Source organism: Mixophyes fleayi, chromosome 2, assembly GCF_038048845.1.
Source record: "Mixophyes fleayi isolate aMixFle1 chromosome 2, aMixFle1.hap1, whole genome shotgun sequence".
NCBI classification, from domain to species: Eukaryota; Metazoa; Chordata; class Amphibia; order Anura; family Limnodynastidae; genus Mixophyes; species Mixophyes fleayi.
Genome location: NC_134403.1, coordinates 375,999,271 through 376,021,159, shown reverse-complemented (window position 1 = coordinate 376,021,159; position 21,889 = coordinate 375,999,271). Strand labels below are relative to the sequence as shown.

General features: G+C 42.3%; 1 protein-coding gene across 5 annotated transcripts in view; it reads left to right on the top strand.

Moving 5' to 3' along the window:
* The window catches only part of LOC142139687 (uncharacterized), a 92,606-nt gene that overhangs the window by 54,215 nt on the left and 16,502 nt on the right, over positions 1–21,889 (top strand). For 3 of the 5 annotated variants that reach the window (XM_075197514.1, XM_075197515.1, XM_075197513.1), the window contains 3 exons: positions 2,430–2,675; positions 4,959–5,213; positions 21,645–21,887. In XM_075197514.1, coding sequence (XP_075053615.1) covers positions 2,430–2,675; positions 4,959–5,213; positions 21,645–21,887 — 744 coding nt within the window. Of the gene's footprint in view, positions 1–2,429; positions 2,676–4,958; positions 5,214–7,949; positions 8,101–8,211; positions 8,776–21,644; positions 21,888–21,889 lie in introns of those variants that run through there. The other 2 variants (XM_075197516.1, XM_075197517.1) reach the window with 2 other exon arrangements.

Below are 21,889 nucleotides of genomic sequence, written 5' to 3'. Positions count from 1 at the left end.
AATATTTATAGGTTCCTTGTCCGTGGCACTCAATGTACGGTACACTGTGGAATTCTTCTAGACAAGACCCTGGTGATGCCAGAGCCTGGCCAAAACCTTCAGCACCAGCACTGGTTTGCATTACTAATGAATTTCCAATCATAGAGAAATCCATCTGGACATGGCAGTATTTGAATTGTTTGGCTATGAACTGCCATTATCATAGCAGGTGCTTCACAAACACTGTAGCTGCTGATGAAAGGTTTGATATTCCCCCCTGTGATTGGAGCCTCGCTCATTGGCATTGCTCCAGGTGTGGATAGCCAGTAGGTTCCTTTGTATCATTCCATGATGCAAACTTGCATACATTATACAAATTATACAAATATTTGCATTCAAATGATATTTGATGTGTGGACAGGTGCTGAAAAAATGCCAATAGACACACACAACTCCGTACATTTGCATGTAGTATGTTAAGGGGGATAGCATAAAGCTTAGTCAATTTGCATAATATTCTCCTAAACATGTTAGGCCCCTAGATTTATGGCCAAATAAATTGTTCCAGCATTTGATAAATAATTGCTAAATAATGGCTTGAATTAGACTAAAAATCTTGAAGACATTCCCAGTATAAAGACAATGCAGAGAAAAAAAAGATGGCAAACAATTCAGGATCTGCAAATTATGCTTTTAAACTTGGTCACCTAATATGGAAACATTTGTAAACATATATTATCTTCTAAAGCAATCATTTTCATTGTAATGCCCCTTTAACATACTTTAAAAACAAAATATATATAAAAAAATAAATATGTCTAAAGGTTTAATCTTGCTGAACTGTGATACAGGGATTCACTAATGCATCACTGGAAAGCAAAATTACTGAACAAACGTGTTCTCACTCCTGTATTGCATCAATCTGGCAGCAACATATAGGTAAAACTTCCTTTTACTGAGTTGTTGTCGTCTAATGATGGCCTGCTACTCGGGGGAGGGGCCGCCGGGTGCTGCGAGTCGAGGGAGGGGCCCCCATCTGGGCCCCCTGAGAGCCGCTAGGCCCTAGGCAGGTGCCTAGGTTGCCTGGCGGTAAATCCGGCCCTAGACACCATTATCTAAGAGTAGCCATAGATAGATCCTCCAGTCCCTATTACGTCATCTTACTATTAATCCCACTGCGGGCACCAGAAATCCACAATACAGTGAAGAAGAAGAGAGTCTGAGATTTATCATAGCAATAAAGTTATAATTTACAAGTCGTGCACACTGGCAGCAGCTCCTTTATCACACAGACATCAACATTATGGACCTGATTCATCAAGGAAGGCAAAGTGAATGCACAAATATACTGCCATACTCAAGTACAAGAGGATATTAAGAAACAATTCCATTTAAATACGGGTATAAGTACGGTCTGGATATATGGAACACAGTGCAGAATACCAACCTGTTAATACTATAATCATTAATAAAAATGCATTTAAAAAATAAATTAATGTCATATTTTTTTAACATGAAATACATATGTCAGGATGTTATTAATGCAGACTGTACATAAAATGGATTTTTACACTTCTGGCATGTATACACATCCATCGTCACTAACAGTTTGCACTTAGACCTGCCCTGTAGCTGGTGCAAGTGTACAGGTAAAAAACACGTACCTTAGAGATGCCCAGATCTTGAATCAAATGAATGTGTTTGCGCCCTTACTGTACATTACCTATGTGCATTCACCTATTCTCCTCCCCCGTTCCGCCCATTAAGTCATAGGATGTTAGAAGTGTAATTTATATTCGAACTTAAATTGCATACACTTGGGTTCACTGGTGTAAAGTCCATTTCTGAGCATGTGCAGAGCAATTTCACAAAAATATGGCATGTAATGAGTCCTTAATGAATCAGGCCCTATAGGAGCAGTTGCTGTGGTAGCTGCATATGACCCTGCCATAATTACAGAGAATAAGATGATCCACAAAGCTCCATGTGTGTCTCATTACTCCACGTGACACACTCAGGGAATCATAGGAAACTGACATTGCGTTAGTCACTTGTCTGCACGAAGATCTCCTGACTGGTGACATGATCTCCAGGGATCTTTTTTTAATCTTTGCTGGTTCTTCCTCAGTAGGGAGTTGCGGGTTAGTAAGATACATCCAGGTCCACATTTACATCTAACATACATCCATATCAATGATGCATTATTGTTGCTTAATTATAAGCTATCAGATTTCTACTTTGACATTTAATTGAGCATCATTTGTCATATTGTCTTGTGATAAACAACAGAACATAAGAGATAAATACTGTACTATAGTAAGAGGAGAGTTCAGGTGGTAATTTGGAAGAACTTATATAATATAATTATACTCATTGTAATATTCTTGTAATATTTAGTATCTTTACTTTCTTCTATGTGATCAATAACCTAATTCTGTATCTCCCCCCAGTTCCCCTGTCACACGTTGCCGCCAACATCTCCTGTCTCCCGGATGGCAGCGCTCAGGCTTCCTGCTGGGTGGATAATGGGACAAATCCTTCTTATTCCTGGAGCCTCGATGGGAAATCTCTACAGGGAAGGTCCATCTCCACCTACAGCCAGATATCCCTTCCCTCTCCTGTCTCAGGAAACCTCACCTGTAATGTGACCAATAACATCAGTGATATCAGCAAATCCATCATCATCTTCTGCCCAGGTGAGTCTGGAATGTGCTCTGTACTCTACATGTTGGGGAAAGACCTATTGATAGGATCCTAATGTCTGCAGCATATTGATGCTGACTACCCCGACGTAAAGACAGCTAACGGCTCCTTCCCGACTGATGTGGCCAATGACTAGAAGGCATCGAGACAAATGAAGACGGCGGTTGCAGTTGATGATGTCACCAGCGAGCACGGCGCTGTTAGCGGTGCTCTTAAGGGGGTAATGTACAACGCTTTGCAAAGTACATTGTCCATGGCGACATACTTACATTACTCCCTTAACAGTCGGGAAGGAGCCTGGTCGGGATGGAGCCATTTGCTGTCTTCACGTTGGGGTAAGTGTTGTCGGAATAATGAGCATCATTATTCCGTACCCCACCAGTCACTGAGATCTGTCCCTGTAGGACCCCGACGCTGAATCTCGAAGGAGCCAAACACTGTGTAGAGGGAATATTGTGTTATTTCATTTGGTCACAATCACTAAAACATTGAGGAGATAAGTTCTAATGACAAGTCTGTGAGTTGTGTTTAGTACAGATATCCATTCATATATCTGAGTAAGAAAATAATATTAACATTATATAATAACCTTACATAACATATAACAAATGGAAAGAATATGTATACAATTCAAAATAAAATGGATAAAAACAATCAGAGACAACAATAACTATGTGTCATACCATCCTCATGATTACTAACCACTAAGTAATTAAAACACTTTGCTTGACTTAATGTTATGTAAATTTTTATAATTCATTTTTGCCATATATACTTTGGTGCACTGAGCCGGTGCCAAAACCTGTGCTTGGATCTATAGTTACACGTATCCAGCACTTGTGGCAGCTGGGGGTCTGGCTTAGGGGCGTTCACGTGCAAGTAGAGTACAGTAAGGGCATAAGAAGAGGGACAAAAGAAAACAAGAAGTGGGTAACTGTTCCTAGAGACCACCAACGGTTAAATAGGGTTAAAAAAATGTTTTATGTAAATAAAACCTTCTCAAAATACCCCTTTTACTAACGTGTCTTAGTCTGGTGCTAATTATCACTTTCAGAGGGACCCCACAATATTTGTCCTACTGATTAAGTAGCAGTTACCCCAGACTGTCTCACACAGTAAATGGTTAAAGATCTTTATGGGGGTCTCACATGTTAAAATAAACCTTATGGCAAGAAGGTCATGATCATTATTATGTCAACGTGGACTGAGGTTTATGGATGTTCAGAGATCCAGCTCCTGAGTTACTGAACAAAACCCACTGAGGACGCCACAAACTGGTGAAACGTGTTTGTAAATCACATTTGTATATTAGACTACAGCAGAAAACATTCACACTACTTACCTATAATCACATTTATTTATTTATATTTCATTAATTGTTCTGATCCATTTTACCTTCCATAATTTCCTCTTTCTTTACCTATTTATTTACTTTATGAAGTATCTCCACGTTTGTCCTTATTCTCATGTATATATTATACCCATCTCCTATTCACACAATACATTATGTTATTTATCTGGGGTGCAGCACACTGCAGTTAGCAGTCCCCTTAGAGACTATTTACATTGTAAAGTATGTTTAGATGCGTTTCTTAGGAGGCAGAGAAAGGTGCATCCTCCACCTTATACTGGGCTGGGGATGTCCTGATCTGGCCTGAGGCTTCACGGACCAGTGTTGGTGGATGAATACAAGATGATAAAATAATAATAAAATAATAAAATCTATGATATCACAAAATACTAGAATAAACATATGATGTTGCATACAATGATGTAAGACTGATAGGTTGGTGAGAGAGAGATATAAATAGTAAAAACATAAAGGATGAACATAATGAAGAGATAGATCTTTGCAGCCTGTGAGTGCCCAAGAGACGGCCCACGGGGTTCTGGGAAACCACTGAGTGATCCTGTCTGCATTCTACTCTAAGACAGGACATAAGTGTGTAAATCTTCAGGGCTCTTTCAAACATTTAGTAAACTACCCAAATGGAGCCTCATATTTGGGTATTATAGTATAGAGGAAAAGGTTCCTTAATGAAGAACCCACAGAGCCTGATACAGAACCTCAGTTATATATACAGGAATATGTCATCCTACCAACCTATAGATGACATACTACCCCATGACTCTGAGTAATAATTATACACAGACAATGTAAATATTGTACGGTAGGTGTATAACACATGGTATGTGAAGGACATTCCTGGTCCCATATTTAGTGCCCTATATACTCATATTTCTCCTCACAGCCTCTCCGTCTCTCTCTCTTCTAGTTCCTCTATCAGACCCTCTTCTAAGGTCCTCATGTCTCCAGAATGGCAGCACCGAGATCTCCTGCTCAGTTCTGAATGGGACCGATCCCTCATTCTACCTGACAGTGAATGGAGAATTATTGGTGGATAATTATATTTCACCACAGAGAAGGGTTAATCATACAGTGTCATTACCGGGTCCCTGGAGTGTTAATTGTTCTGTCAGAAACAATATCAGTGAGAAATCTGCCACTATCACAGACAAGACTTGTCCAGGTGAGTGATCTGTCTGTCCTGTCAATGTCACTATAATTATTATTATTATTATTATTATTATTATTATTATTATTATGGTAGATTTCTAAGGCACCACAGTGCTCCGCAGCACCATATAGTATTGAAAACAGTACATACAAAAAACAGGGACATACAAGGCAGACAAAATAAATGCAGACATGAAAACAAAGGGTATGGAGGACCATGATCATTAGAGAGCGTACAGTCTAAGGGAAAGAGGGCACAGCTGAAACAAGAGGAGAAAATGTGGCTCAGAGTGGAGATTAGGATAGTAGTGAGTGTGTATTAGTGTGAAGAGTATAGGTGGGAGTAGGGTAAGCCAATAAATAATAGTCCATGGACTAATATAACTCGTACTGGGTAGACATGTCCATTGGTGTCATAGTTTTATTTATTATAATATCGTATTATCAATGATTTAGGACCCAGCATTGTAGGTGCTGATGGGAGATTGGACTATTCTGGGGGAAGTTAACTGTTTCAGGAGATTGTGGAGCCAATCAAAAGTCAAAAAGTCCTATTGCCAGTGTGATTGGCCGGTGATAGGGCTTTATGTTCATTTCCATCTATACAACAAAAGGATAAGACTACTAAGAGATTCGCAGGTGAAGACGTCTATATGCATTGCCTATTTAATACCTTATCTGTTATGTTATCTCAGAGTGGCCATAACAGATGGAAATCACTTAAAAATACTTTATTTGAAAAATAAAACAATAAATAATATAGAATAAAAATTAAAATAAAATAAAAGGTGCATTATCTGCTAGGAGATAAAAGCGCAAGCTTCTGTGGCCCATTTTATGGCCAGAATTCCTTCTGTATGGTTGCATATTTTTGTTCTCCCAGAAGTAACTTCTGTCTTAGATACAGGACCAGATTCTTTATTCCATTCTGTTTCTGTAACAAGACTGCACTCAGGCAGAAACTGAAGGCAACAGTTAGAAGGAAGAGCCTCTGGGTAAAGTTCGGAGCAGATCTGACCAAGCAGCCGCTGCAGAGTCAGACCAGGCTCACCGGTCTGGACAACTATTCTTTAACATGTCCGCAAGTGGAGCAGCTCTAGTGGTGAAATGACTCAAGAATGGCCTCTAGTAATCTACTAAGCCTAGGAAGGTTCTTAACCGTGATTTCTTTTCCGGTCTTGGACAGTTTTTGACTGCTTCCACCTTGTCTAGTTGGGGTTTTACTTACCCTACTTGTACCCCAAATATGTGCCTTCTTTCATAGCTATGGCACACTTTTCTGGATCAGCTGTTAATCCTGCCGACGCTAAAACCTCCTTGACTTTGGCCAGATGTGACTTCCAGTCTGGGGTATAAATCAGTATTAATAAAAAATAAAAAACCTTCCTAGAAATAATTCAAATCTGCTCATTACTGGAGATCTGTACTCCCCAATAAAAATATCTATGACAAATATTAAATAAAAATGCAACAGCGCTATAGAGCTATTCTGAGAGCATAAAGATATCTTTAAGTAAAAACATTGATTTATTAAACAAATTGATAAATATTACAGAAAAAATTAGCTCATATATTTAAAAAAGACACTTTATAACATGTCTAATTCACAGATACTGAAAATATTAACAAGTATTAACAACTGTTACAAACTCCTTAGAATGAATAATAATCAGGAACTTATAGTTCTGCAATCACAGCATCAAACTCACTACTCTAAAGGGAAACGTAACATTCCAAATGGACAGTTTATACATCTTCTCTAGAACTGTTTTAATAAAGGATTATTTTTAGATCAGGCCAAAATAATGGCTTCCAATTTTTTGGAACGGGGATACCCATTTAAATTAATTCAATAATGATGAGGTTGATCAGATGGATAGGGATGTTCTCTCAAGGCCTAATTCATTAAGGAAAGTAAAGCAAAAAATAAGGAGTAACTTTGCACCTGGGCAAAACCATGTTGCATTGGAGGGGGAGGTAAATTTAAAATGTGGGGACAGATTTATAGTTGGGATATAGCATGTTCTAGATCAACTTAACATTTTCAGTGCAATATTTAATATGTATTATTTTTTTCTGTAATGTATATTAATTTGTTTAATAAATCAGTGTTTTTTATCCATGGATCTATTCATAGTCTCAGAATAGTTCTAGAGGTCTGTTGTACTTTTGATTATTAATTGTTATGGGGTATAAATCACTATGTTATCTAAGTAAGCAGCTGCATAAGCTGTATGGGGTCGTAGCAATTTATCCATACATTTTGGAAGGTGGCAGGTGCCTCATGCAACCGAAGGGGTAGAACCTTATACAGTCCATCAGGAGTGGAGAAGGCTGTTATTTGCTTGAAACAAGGAGAATTTGCCAATACCACTTTGTTAAGTCAAGAGTAGACAAATAGTTACTACCTGCTACATTTTCTTTCAGTTCATCCATCTGTGTCATTAGGTTGCATAATGTAGACATCGAACTGGGATATATTATTTACATACCTAAAGTCGTTACAAAACAGAATACTCCCATTGGGTTTTGGAACAAGCACAATAGGGTACTTACTAGTGGATTCCTCAGTCACATCCAGCTGGACCATCTTCTCAATCTCCTTTCCCATGACAGCCCGTCTGTCTTCAGGAATAAAGTACAGCTTCTGTTTTATGACAAGTCCCAGAGGACAGACAATGTTGTATACAACTAAAGTAGTGCACCCAGGAATGTATCATTTCATCAGTTTGCTGATTTTGCCTAACAGATAAAGATGGCTCTATGGGAAATTCAGTTTTTTCAATGACTGTACCCACTAACCGAGTAGATGTGTTCCCATCATATCAAGGTTTGAGGAGATTGACGAACCCTGTAATTGACAGGGTGACAGCCTCTAGGACTTCAAACAAACCTTGCCAGTGAGTGAAAAGTTAAATTTTCTGGGTTGGGATCAGGACCAGGACCTTGTCCCCAGGATTGAAAGACCGAACTACAGCAGTTTTATCATAACTTTTCTTTTTCCATTCCAGAGCCTCTTTTACATGTTGTTATACAATGGGCCCCATCTTTCCCAGCCTCTCATACACTTGGGACACAAATTGTACCAGATTTGGCCTTCTGCTCCCACCATTCAATCAACATACCCAAGATACCCCTTGAACAATAAATCAAATGGACTAAACCCTGCTGAGGCTTGAGGTACCTGATAGATGGCACACATCAAATATGGGATAAGAGTCTCCCAATCTTTTTCTCCTGTGCCACAGATTTTCTCAGCATGTGCTTTAATGTGCGGGTAAAGTGCTCCACCAAGCCGTCCCTTTGTGGTTGGTACACAGAGGTGTGATAACTAATTCAAATTTTGTATAATACCAATTCTCTACAGATTTTTTTTAATAACCAAATATGGTATACCTTCTGCAGGCTGGGCAACTTTTGCTATACCATTCACTTCAGTTACATTATTAAATGCATGTTCTAAAGTTGCATCGTTAATCTGGTGACAAGCAAAATCCTGCAAAGGAAACAAAATTGGTATTGTGGATCAGTCCTTATCCTCACCGACAGGCGGAAAGAGCTCATCCGGGATGTCACCAGCCAGTGCTGCATTCAGCTGTCCAGGCTTCTCCGAATGGTGACACTATTGTGGAAGTCCTGATGTGACCCCCAGGATAGCAAAGATCAAGATCCAGACATTGATTTCTTAGGCAGATCCTTTGAGACCAGGCTTCCCATTGTTTAATCAGTTGCTGACATATCAGGCTGGACTTTCTCACAGAAGACCTCTTTAAGACTCACCCCAGAAGTATCACCCCAGAATAACCTAATACTGCAGCTTAGGCGCTAAGGCAGCCAGCAGCATAAAGGTTTGTTTTCTAAGTCTGACTGGATCACATACCATACAAATCACTTTTTATTCTTTGCAATCTGGCTGGACCAATATACAGTATTTAACCTCATGTATCTGACTCCCATTGACCTTCAGATTGTAAGCTTGCGAGCAGGGTCCTCTCACCTCTTTAACTGTTTTACAGAGTATTGTTTACTACTGTGTTTGTCCCCAATTTGCTGGCACTATATAAATAAATGTTGTTGATGATGATGATGAGGAAGTCTGACTGGCAGAAGAGTTTTCTAATTTTCCTCAGTCATCCCATTTTTGCAAAGGACCTTCACCTTGACAACCGAATAGTTATGGTTTCAGGCAGAGCAGAACTTCCCATGTGATTACTTGCATAGGTGGCAGTCACTGACTCTCCGTTCTCTGAGTAGCGCATAAAGTGCTGCTGCTCGGCATGCATGCAGACCGACCCATTTGGCCATCGACCCTTCTGGCACTTGCCAGAAGGGCCAGATGGCCAGTCCGGCCCTGGTTGATAAGTACAGTCACTTGGAAAAAACAAGGACTTCCTGATATGCGACTGATAGTACAACAACTTGGAAAAGCAGGCCCAACATGCTGGACAGAACAATCCCTTTGTTATGGTAGTATAGGACACTCCGCCTGAAAGTGGCCTGGCTGCCCACATTCAAAGCACTTAGAATTAGACAACTTTGTAACCGTCCCTCAGTCAGTACCAGTTGATCTAGCCCCACAACCTCACTAATCTGAGTAGGCAAATTCACTTCTGGCTACAGCCATTTTTTAAAATATTTTGGAAAGTTGGGACAATTATGCTCAAATTGTTTTTTCTCAATCATAGTGCCACTGGGTGAGAGCACTGGGCTCGGCCTGGCCCCAAAACCCCAATGTGAGCCGTTATCTCAGAGTATAAGCACAGATAATCAGAAGCCTAGTCCTCATCCAGATCCATGCAAGCTTGCTTAGGTTCGCAGTTATATAAGGTGCCACCCGGTCAGTCCAAACTTCAGATGCCCAATTTGACCTTTTTGCAACTTTCACAAAGGACACCAAATACTCTTCTATGTCATCAGCTGGTGTTTGCCTTTACAAGCCAGCGCCGCTTTAAATTGTAGCTGTAAACTCGCCAATTTCCAGCGAGTTGAAAAAATTGGACCATAATACATTTACCCCCTGGTCTTTAAAAATAATTTCTCTTCAGGTGCTCTGCTTGAATAAACTCACTGTAGACACACCCTGTTAGCTGCTGTTAGCTATGGAAGAAGATACAACTAAACCACTTCAAAATATGCAAGTTATATCACACTCTAAACATCAAACATCTGCCCAGCATAAAAGACTGTCTGTGCTTGTGGGCGGGGCAACTGATGCCAGCTAGTGGACAGTGACTAGGCAGATGAACTGTGTCTAGTCAGAGCGAGGGTCATCTGGTGTCATCCTGACAAAAGTCTGCTGTGCTATTGTGACTTGAACAAAAGACAATCGTCGTTCTCCAAGCAAGAAAATATTTGTGTGTCATCTGTGTGTCAGTATCACAGTGATGTCATCAAGGGATTATAAAGGACAGTCAGATCTTGCTGTGCATCCAACCAACCAGATGCAATGGTGGTTAGTGAAATTTGTTCAATACCACTATCAAATAATAAATTGCTATAAAGCTGTCATTTGCAATGGAGAAAATTGCTGTGTTGCAGAGAAAGCAAAAGATTATTTCTGTGGAGAAAAAACTGCAGCTGTTGTTTTACAAAGAAAGCAAAAGTTTTAAAAATGGCTGGTTATTGTAGTGCCACACCTGCTAATTTATTAAGCTGTCAGTTGGGTGTGGTCCAAAAAAATAACCCTGTCCGAAAGAGTTTGGTTTTCTGCCTGTGTGAATGCTGAGGGAAGCAAGGTCTGCTTCCCAGCCCAAACGTCTGCAGAAATGGAGGCAGCAGCACAGGAGAATACCCATCTTCTTTGTGTGAGATTACTCAAGGGAGACGAGACAGGAGGACTCCAGTTGCACCAACACTGTAGAAATTAACTTTTGATGATGATGAGGAAACATATCTGGTGACATTTGAACATTCTGCCACCCAAGCTAAATGGCCTCCAGTGGGTTGGACTGAACCTCTAGCTCCCTATCTTTCGGAAGGAAGCTTAGCATGCCTATATAGACCTGGATGAGGACCAGGCTGATAACTATCAGCAGCTGAAAACCACTATCCTGGCAAAGAATGGAGGCCCAACGCTATCATGGTTGGAAACTATTCCAAGATTTGCTGGTTTGTGCTCAACTTGCTGAACTTTGTAAAACACTTAAAAAGTGTTTACAGCCATAAAATAATCCTGCGGTTAGAATTATTGAATTTCTGGCTATTGATTATAGTTTATGAGAAATGGACAGAGTGCTCCAAAGGAGGATACTGCAGGTGGACCCTCAGACGCATGAAGAGTTGGCCACTGTATTAGAGAGAGTGCCTTTCAGTTTCTGCCCAAAGCTCCGTTGCCTGCTCCAAAGTTTGTGCCTCGGTCAAGACCTGGTATATGGCCTGGTGGACTGGTCATTCATGAGAAAAGTTTGCTGATAATAAGCCAGCCGAAAATGCTTTGGGTCCAATATCCTTTGAGTGTGGAGAGCCTGGACACTTGCAGGCACAATGCCCAACTACAATTGAACTTATGGATTGTTAGCTGGCTCACACAAAACTGACCTATCTGAGCCTCTCTATGAGTCCAGTTGCAAGGAAATCCTGCTCATTCTACAAGGCTGTTTCAGTGAATCATCATCTGGTGCTAGCTCTGGCAGATTTGGGTAGTAAACTGACCTTGGTTTACAGATCTATCTATAATCTGGATCACAAACTGCCGTAGTAAAGGTCCTTTGTGTCCATGAGACTACCGAGGAATGTGACAGGAGCCTTTTGCCTATAACCATAAAAAGACAAACAGTCAAGGTAATAGCAGCAGTTGCCCCAAAACTACCTTACCCATTAATACTTGGCAGAGACTTTCCATTAGTTAAACAGATCCTCCAGGAGCAAGTCCAACCGGACACCTAAGCATTTGCATCACCAGTCGAAGGTCTAGTCTTAATGGACAAACTTGAGGATAATGTAGAGGAAAAGTATCAAGCTCTGCCATCTAAAATGATGAGGAAAAGACAAAGCAAGCTGCACAAGTCCCAACTCAGAAATGGTTCCTACCATCATTAGTTGGTGAGACCTTGGGTGAAGGTGCCACGTCTCCTGACCCAGACTCACATTGGTCAGTATTATCTAACTCTTTTGCACTGAGACATTAGTGGAGACCAAATTGGAGATGCTACCTTAGCAAATGTCTATAAAAATGCTATTGATATAAATGGGTAGAAAAGGTCGACAGGACTGCAGAAGGTATTGTCTATTATATTGTGAAAAATTATTTGCTATATAGAATTGCTAAAGTTCAAGGTAAAATTGTAGAACAGTTGTTGGTGCCACAAATACATGTTCTACTTGCACTTAAAACCGCACATACACAACTGTGTAGGGGACACTTGGGAGCAGGCAAAACCCGGGAGCGTATATATTACTCAGGTTCTACTGGCCAGGGGTAGTGCAAGGCGATAAACAAATTTTGCTGAACATGTCCTGTATGTCAGAGAACATGTCTGATACACGTCTACATGGCCCTTAGAAGCGTTCCCTGTGGTGTCTGCGTCGCTGACGTTGGTGACGCTAAAGTTAGGGGTTTGTGACAAAGAGGCTTTTTTGCCACACCTCTCCTACAGAGGGATAGGTAAAAACCCAAGAAGTCTGCGGGAACAGGCTGCAGACAGGGTTAAATCCCCTCTTGGTTCCTCTTGATGTCCAAATTCTATCCATCTTCCAGGTAGCAGTTGAAGAGTGAAGATTACATGAGTTTTCTATTTATTTTTTTATTCCTGTTTATTTTAAGGAACTTTTTTGCAATTGTATTTCTGAATGCCATTTTGCTATTTTTTTTTTTAGAACATAACCATTCTGACTTCTTTATATTATACGCCATATCATAGTGTTCTGTCTTTGTGTTCCTAAGGAATTCAAGGCTCAGTTAGGGTTTGTTGTTGTAACGTTACATTTAAGGTATATAATTCTTCAGTTAAAAACCTCTGAATAAATAAGGCTGAGATAGTATTATGTCAGGGAGTAACAGAAGGTTTACCCCAAGTGTCAGCTTTGGAACCAAATAATAGTGGTGGCAGACATGGGTAGTGAGCAGTGAGTGTGAGATATCATTTTAGGGAAGTTTAATAATTTTTAGACATATCAGGTTGTATTTTTAACCCTTTCTCACCCACCCATCACGAATGTCCAAGTGTATCTTGTCGTGGAACAGTTTATAACCCTTATGATCATGTATTTTCCTTCTTGGCTGTAGGAACTGTTGTCTTTAGTAATATGAATGAGACTAGTATAAACACCTAAATTTCATCTAAAACACAAGTGTGCAGTTCGTGATTTCACTGAAGCAGTGAATTTCCTGGAGTAATAATAAGATCTCTATCAGGAATAGCAGTCTCATATAGGCAGAATCAAAACGTTTTATATCCAAAACGTCTTTCAACAATAAGAGCCTCAGACCTTTAATAAGTGGGTTGGGTACATATAAGCGATAATGATGGTTACATGCCTGACCACAAATAAATATACACTGACATTAAAAATGACAGTTAACGTATCTGACAGGATACCGTTTGACGTCACTTAGAAGTGCGAATGTCCTATTCAAGCATTTAAAGCGCAATGCCCACTGCATAAGTAATGTAACCTAAGTGTTAGGGTTAGGGTTAAGGCGCAGGACTCCCACGGGACCTTACCTGTCCCTATGCAGGAGAGGTGTGTCAATTACTCCTCTTTGTCACATACCCGTCCCCTTAGCTTAACCAACCTTGGTGATTGTCACGACTGAGTATAGCGTACCTGCTATCGTTGGCACTACTCGGAGGAAGGTGCAGAGTCTAACGTGCCCCTGGTATTCACCAGGGACCCCCGCAAGGAGGTATGGACTCAGCTGCAGGGAACACGCAGGTCGCGGTCCTTCCGCGAGTCAGATAGCGAAGCACGAGAGAAATGTCAGACAGACGGTAATGGTGGGGGCAATGCAGGTACACAAGGAGAATCCGAAGGGGTGGTGAGTCTAGCCGGGTCGGTAACGTTCTGACAGCGAGGTACAAAAGGGAGATCCAAAGGGTAGTCAAAGCAATCCGGGTCACAAGGGTCACAGGCAAACAGCAATAATCAGGAGGCAGGCAAAAGGTCAGGAAATGGGCAATCACAGGAATACACTAGAAAAACTGGAGGACAGGAGGACCTGAAACTCTGGCACTGGAGGTGGGACCATGGAAAGCTTAAATACATCTAATGCCCAATCAGCTTCAGCGCTGCAGCGCTATCATCATATTAGCACTGTAGCGCTTCCTGAATGCAGCGTCCCATTGCCTAGCAACGGGAACGCTTTCACTGCTGTAGCCGGGTGGCCGAGCGGGGCGGAAGTGACGCATCTGGTTGCTAGGCAACCAGACGCGCTGAGCAGCACAGCGGGACATCCGTCCCGATCTCACAGGCGGCGCCTGACAGTATGCCCTCCTCCTCCTCCTCCCCTTGATTGGAGAAATCTTTTGAGTAGCAGAGGAGCATGAAGGTCTGGTTTGTCCACCCAAGATCTCTCTTCAGGACCAAATCCCTTGCAGTGAACAAGGAACTGTTGGCGACCATAGCGGATACGAACATCCAGGATTCGAATGATCTCAAACTCTGTTCCAGAGGAGGTTTGAACTGGAGGAGGTCGAGATGGAGGTACAAAGAACCTGTTAAGCACCAATGGCCGAAGTAGGGACACATGAAAGGTATTATGACATCGTAAGGAAGCAGGTAGCTTTAGCTTGACACACATAGGATTGATAACTTGTGAGATGGTGTAGGGACCAATAAAACGTGGAGCCATTTTCATAGATGGTACTTTAAGTTTTAAATCTTTAGTGGAAAGCCATACTTGATCCCCTACCTTCAATAGAGGAGTAGCTCTTCGGTGGCGATCTGCAAAGGTCTTATGGTGCTGTGTTGCTTTTTGCAGAGCTGCTTTGGTTCTGGCCTAAATGAGAGAGAATTCTTGATAGAGTGAGTCCACAGCCGGAACTGAGGAGGAGGAATTTGGAAATGGGTCTGGGATAATAGGATGCATCCCGGTCACAAAAAAGAATGGAGAAAACCCGGTAGATACATGGACATGGTGATTGCGTGAGAACTCTGCCCAGGGAAGGAATTGTGACCATCTGCTTTGATTATCAGCGGTAAAGCAACGAAGAAAAGTCTCTAAATCCTGGTTGATCCGCTCGGTCTGACCATTGGTCTGGGGGTGATACCCCGACGAGAATTTTAACTCCGTACCCAGCTTTTTACAGAAGGCCCTCCAGAACCGGGAGATGAATTGAACTCCTCTGTCAGAGATGATTTCTCTTGGGCAACCATGGAGTCTGAAGATCTCTTTGATAAACGTGTCGGCTAAGTGACTGGCCGAAGGTAGACCTGAAAGAGGAATGAAGTGCACCATTTTAAAAAATTGATCAATGACGACCCAGATGGTGTTGAAACCAGAACTGCAGGGAAGGTCAGTGATAAAATCCATGGCTATACTCTCCCAGGGAGCATCAGGCATAGGCAGGGGTTGAAGCAATCCAGCGGGGACCTTCCTGGAAGTTTTGTGTTGGGCACAAATGGTACATGCTGCAATAAAGTCCCGTATATCAGCACGTATAGTGGGCCACCAGAAACGATGACAAAGAAGGAATGTGGTCTTCTTTATACCAGCGTGACCTGCGATACAGGACGAATGGGCCCATCGCAATACCTTGAGTCGTAATAGTGGTTCCACAAACGATCGTCCTGTGGGAGAAGCATCCTTAACAGTATTGGTAATTGCAACTATGTTAGAAGGATCGATAATGCATTGAGGAATCGATGGATTCAGGCGATCTGTATCATCAAAAGAACGGGATAGAGTGTCTGCCCGCCCATTTTTAGCACCTGGACAGAAGGTAAGAATCATATTGAAGCGAGCAAAGAATGATGCCCAGCGGGCCTGCCGAGGATTCAAACAGCGAGCTTCACGAATAAATGTCAAATTTCGGTGATCTGTTAATATGGTAACAGGAAATAAAGCGCCCTCTAGTAAGTGTCGCCATTCCTCCAAAGCTGCTTTGATAGCGAGAAGCTCTTTGTCTCCGATTCCATAATTAATCTCGTTAGGAAGAAATCGTCTGGAGAAGAACCCGCATGGAGAATGGGTACCTGAAGGTGTCTTTTGGAATAACACAGCTCCAATGCCTATTGAAGAGGCGTCTACTTCCACAAAGAAAGGTCGCTGTTGGTCCGGCTGGGAGAGAACAGAGGCCGAGGAAAAGGCTTTTTTTAGAGTAGTAAAGGCAGAAACAGCCTCTGGAGACCATATCTTCGGATTGGCAGATCTCCTAGTTAACGCTGTGATTAGAGCGATAATGGAAGAAAAATCTTGGATGAACTGCTGATAATAATTGGCGAATCCGATGAACCTTTGGATAGCTTTAAGGCCCTGCGGTTGAGGCCAATTCAAGATGGACGACACCTTGGTGGGATCCATCTGTAAACCAGAGCCGGACACGATAAACCCAAGGAAGGACACTTGGAGATCTTCAAAGACACATTTTTCCAATTTGCAATAGAGATGGTATTTGCGCAGTCTTCGTAAGACCCCCCTTACTTGTTCTTGATGAGAACTCAGGTCTTTTGAAAACACTAGAATGTCATCTAGATAAACAACTACGGAGGTGTACAACAGATCTTGAAAGATGTCATTAACGAAAGTCTGGAAGATGGCAGGGGCATTGCAAAGACCGAAGGGCATTACCAGGTATTCGAAATGACCATCCCTAGTATTGAAGGCGGTCTTCCACTCGTCACCCTTCTTTATATGAATGAGGTTGTAGGTCCCTCGTAGGTCTACTCTAGTAAATACTTGAGCCCCGCTGATCCTGTCAAATAGATCGGAGATAAGAGGTAACGAGTACTGATTTTTGATAGTAATACGATTCAGGGGTCTATAGTCAATGCACGGGCGCAGGGACCAATTTTTTTTCTTGACAAAGAAGAATCCAGCCCCAGCAGGAGAGGTAGACTTGCGAATAAACCCACGTTTCAGATTCTCCGTGATATATTGAGACATTGCCAAGGTCTCTGGGCGAGAAAGAGGATAAGTTCGCCCCTTGGGTATAGGTTGATTGGGAAGCAAGGTAATGGAGCAGTCCCAGGGCCGATGGGGAGGTAACAACTCGGCTTCGGTCTTACTTAATACATCTTGAAACTAGGCGTATGCTGCTGGAAGGACTGATTCTGTAACAGTGGACTGAGCAACAACTTGGGAACCGGGAGGCAGAACACTAGATAGACATCTATGATGACATCCTGTACCCCAACGGGAACCTGAGCACGATCCCAATCCATCTGCGGATAATGACTTCGTAGCCAAGGAAGCCCCAAGATAAGGGGATTAATGGATTTTGGCAACACCAACAACTGAATCATCTCGCTATGGAGGGCTCCTACCATTAACCGAATGGGAAAGGTGATGGAGGAGATGGAGCCACTGCTGACACGGTTCCCATCCACTGCCATTAACGATAATGGTTGAGGCAAGGTGAGTGTTGGAATTTGAAGCCCAGCAACGAGAGTGGCAGAAATGAAGTTCCCGGAGGAGCCGGAATCCACAAAGGCCGTGGTGGAGAAGGGACCTCTAGGGGTGCTCAGGGTGACTGCGATAAGAAGCTCAGGGGTGTGTTTAGAGTAGGGAGCAACTGTTGATACTCCTAAACCGGCCTCCCTGCTACCGTTTAGGAGGACGGGTTTCCCGGTCTCTTAGGACAGACCTTGAGAAGATGTCCGGGATCGCCACAGTAAAGGCAGAGGCGTTGCCTGAAGCGCCTCTCTCTTTCTTCTGGGGATAGGCGAGAACGTCCTACTTGCATGGGTTCGTCCATAGGCAAAACCGGGTTTTGAAATTGTGGAGCCAGACGAGGAACAACCCGCTTAGAGACAGGACGTTCTTGGGTGCGTTCTTGATAACGTAGGTCTACTTTGATACATAGCGCATTTAGGGTATTAAGGTCAGAGGGAAGATCCCGAGAAACTAGTTCGTCTTTAATACGGTTGATTAGACCTTGCCAGAAAGTTGCGACCAGCGCCTCGTTGTTCCACTTCAGCTCTGACGCTAAGGTGCGGAACTGGATGGCATATTGCCCGACAGATAGGTTGCCTTGACGCAGGTTCAGCAAACTGGTGGCAGCAGAGGCTACTCTCCCAGGGTCATCGAAGACTCTCCTGAAATATTCAATAAAGGAGGCGGTGTTATTAAGAAGAGGGTCTCCATTCTCCCACAAAGGCGAAGCCCAGGCTAGTGCTTGACCGCTCAGGAGGTAGATCATGAATGCCACCTTCATACGTTCTGAAGGAAATGCCCCTGCATTACACTCGAACTGGATGGAGCACTGGTTCAAGAAACCCCTGCATTTTTTGGGATCTCCGTTGTATTTTTCAGACGCGGGGATACGCATGCCTGAGGTTGCTGTAGATACGGTAACCACACTAGAGGACGCCACTGAGGAGGAGGTAATGGCTGGAGTAGCAAGCACAGAGCCCTGTAAAACATCGAAGCGTGTAGCGATACCTTGAACACATTGTAGGAGATGTGCTTGGGCTGCTTCTTGCTGTTCTACTCGCTGAGCCAAATGAATGAGAAGGTCCCGGACTGAGGGTTCAACAGTTCCTTTGGTAGACATCGCCAGAGTTTACTGTCATGACTGAGTATAGCGTACCTGCTATCGTTTGCACTACTCGGAGGAAGGTGCGGAGTCTAACGTGCCCCTGGTATTCACCAGGGACCCCCGCAAGGAGGTATGGACTCAGCTGCAGGGAACACGCAGGTCGCGGTCCTTCCATGAGTCAGATAGCGAAGCACGAGAGGAATGTCAGCCAGACCGGTTCGGCAATGGTGCGGGCAATGCAGGTACACAAGAAGAATCCGAAGGGGTGATGAGTATAGCTGGGTCGGTAACGTTCTGACAGCAAGGTACAAAAGGGAGATCCAAAGAGTAGTCAAGGCAATCCGGGTCACAAAGGTCACAGGCAAACAGCAAATAATCAGGAGACAGGCAAAGGTCAGGAAATGGGCAATCACAGGAATACACTAGAAACGCTGGAGGACAGGAGGACCTTAAACTCTGGCACTGGAGGTGGGACCATGGAAGGCTTAAATACATCTGATGCCCAATCAGCTTCAGCGCCGCAGCGCTGTCATCATATTAGCGCCGTAGCGCTTCCTGAATGCAGCGTCCCGTTGCCTAGCAACGGGAACGCTTACAGTGCTGTAGCCGGGTGGCCGAGCAGGGCGGAAGTGACGCGTCTGTTTGCTAGGCAACCACACGCGCCAAGCAGCACAGCGGGACATCCGTCCCGATCTACAGAACGGCGCCTGACAACCGGACAGTACTATGTGATAACATGGGCTGAACAGTGCTGGGGGTGACCTCGGGCTGAGCCTTGACAAGCTCTTCTTTCAGCGCAATCTCATTGTCTTTATTCTCCACTATGTCTTTTAGAGCTTCTACTGCTCTTTTTTTTTGCCTCAAAAAACTCTTGTAATTCACTTCTCAGGGACTCAGAAATTGCTTCTTGGATTTTCACCTTTTCAGCACAATGCTGCTTTGAGTCCCTCAACTCTTTCTCCAACAAGGAGATTTCTTCTCTAAAAGTCCTCTCCATGCGATCATACTCTGCCATGTCTACATAATTTTCTACAAAAGTTTTCCCCAAGCAATCATATTGTTTACTTGCCACATAGTCTGACCCAGGTAACACAAGGCTTGTACAGAGAGCATGATATTCTTCAACTTCTTTTCCATTCTGCAAAGTACCATGCAATTCTTTTTTAATTCACTCTGCTGGGAATCAATTCCAGCCTCTCCTATTTGTACATTTTCTTTCTGACACATTTTATTTTTTTTCTTACCCATCTTGGCTGAAGAAGAAAATCTATGCTGGCAGCAACTACTTTTGTTTCTATATACAGCTTTAAAACGTCAAATTTTGCACATATCCAGCACTTTCCACAGTTAATTAGAAGGACAAACCAATGCTTTATCCTGCACACACAGGTAAACAGCAGACTTCAGTGAACCACAACCAACTCATAGTTCAGAGAACAAGCAAGGTGTGGCACTATAATAATCAGCAATTTTTGAAACTTTTGGTTTGTTTTGCAAAACAATAGACACTGCACAGTTCCCATAGCATTGCTCATATATTTCTCTCCATAGAAAAAATATTTGCTTTCTCAGCAATCCAGCAAATTCTAATCTGTAACTGACAGCTTAATACACAGTTTCGTGTGTGACAGTGGCATTCAATATTTTCCACTCTCCACTTTTTGCGTCTGCAGATTGGGTGGACAGCTGCGCGTTGGCTGTCCTTGGCGATCCCACTTCTGACAACACCTGTAACAAAAGCGCCTTTTTTGTAGCCCTTTTGACACCTTCTGAAACCACTTGTTGCAAGAGCAGCCTGCAGACATCAGCAACATGGACAGCTTGCAAATCAAAACGGTGCTTTATTGTTACATCACAATGTCACATCAAACGTTAGGACGACACCAGGCAACCTACAGCTGGCTATATGGCTGTTACCCTCCCTACCAGCCGGCCACTAAGTGGCATTAGTTGCCATACGCACATGAACCACACAGTCTTTTATACTTGAGGCTCCTACCACAGACTTGGCTTGACAAACAGGCGACACTCCCATCTTGCCTTTGAAAGCATTCCCTGCAATTGATCTGTAACCCCTCTTGATAAAAGACACCTTGTCAGGCTTCTGCTGTTGCTGTGGAAGAAACTGCAAAAGCTTGTAAGTAAATCACATTTTACATTTACTTTGCCTACATCTGTATATAACATGGTCCACAGTCTTGAGCCTGCAGACTCCCCAGGATCTAACCAGTCCCTATGCAGGAGAAAAATATACACACACACACACACACACACACACATATATATATATATATATATATATATATATATATATATATATATATATATATATCATCATCATAATTTATTTATATAGCGCCAACATATTCCGTAACATATATATCTATCTATCTATATATATATATACCCCATATATTATGCTCTTCCAACATGCTGTTAAATTATATTCCTGTTAAGTACATTCCTTGGATCAATTATTAATTACAATTTAAAGCGAATGGTATATTATATGTACTATATTATAATACCATTTATTCGTCTCTCTTTTTGTTGATTCTTTTACACATATTATTTAATATGAGGTTTAATTGATTTATTATCCCATCTATTTATTACAGGTGTATTTTTGTATATATGATTAACCTTGTTATATTGACTGGGTGACTGTATTAATATGTGACAATTGAATACTATAATATAGAGTTATATCAGACCAACATTTCACTTATGGTATAGCTAATAGCTCTAAAACAGATGTATATATATATTAGCTATAGAATCTATATGTCCATTGGATGTCTCCTTAGTTCCTCTCTCTGTGCCTGTCGTTAACTATACGTGCCAAGCGGATGGAAGTGCCAGTGTCCTCTGTGATGTAGAGAATGGGATGGATGCCTCATATAACTGGACCGTGAATGGGGAATTAATACAAAGAAATAACTCTAACATCACTTTAAGTAACAAAGAGTTTGGTGAAAAAAGAATCAGCTGTTCTGTAATGAACCCTGTCAGTAAGAAATCCAGTAATGAAACTGAGATCTTCTGTCCAGGT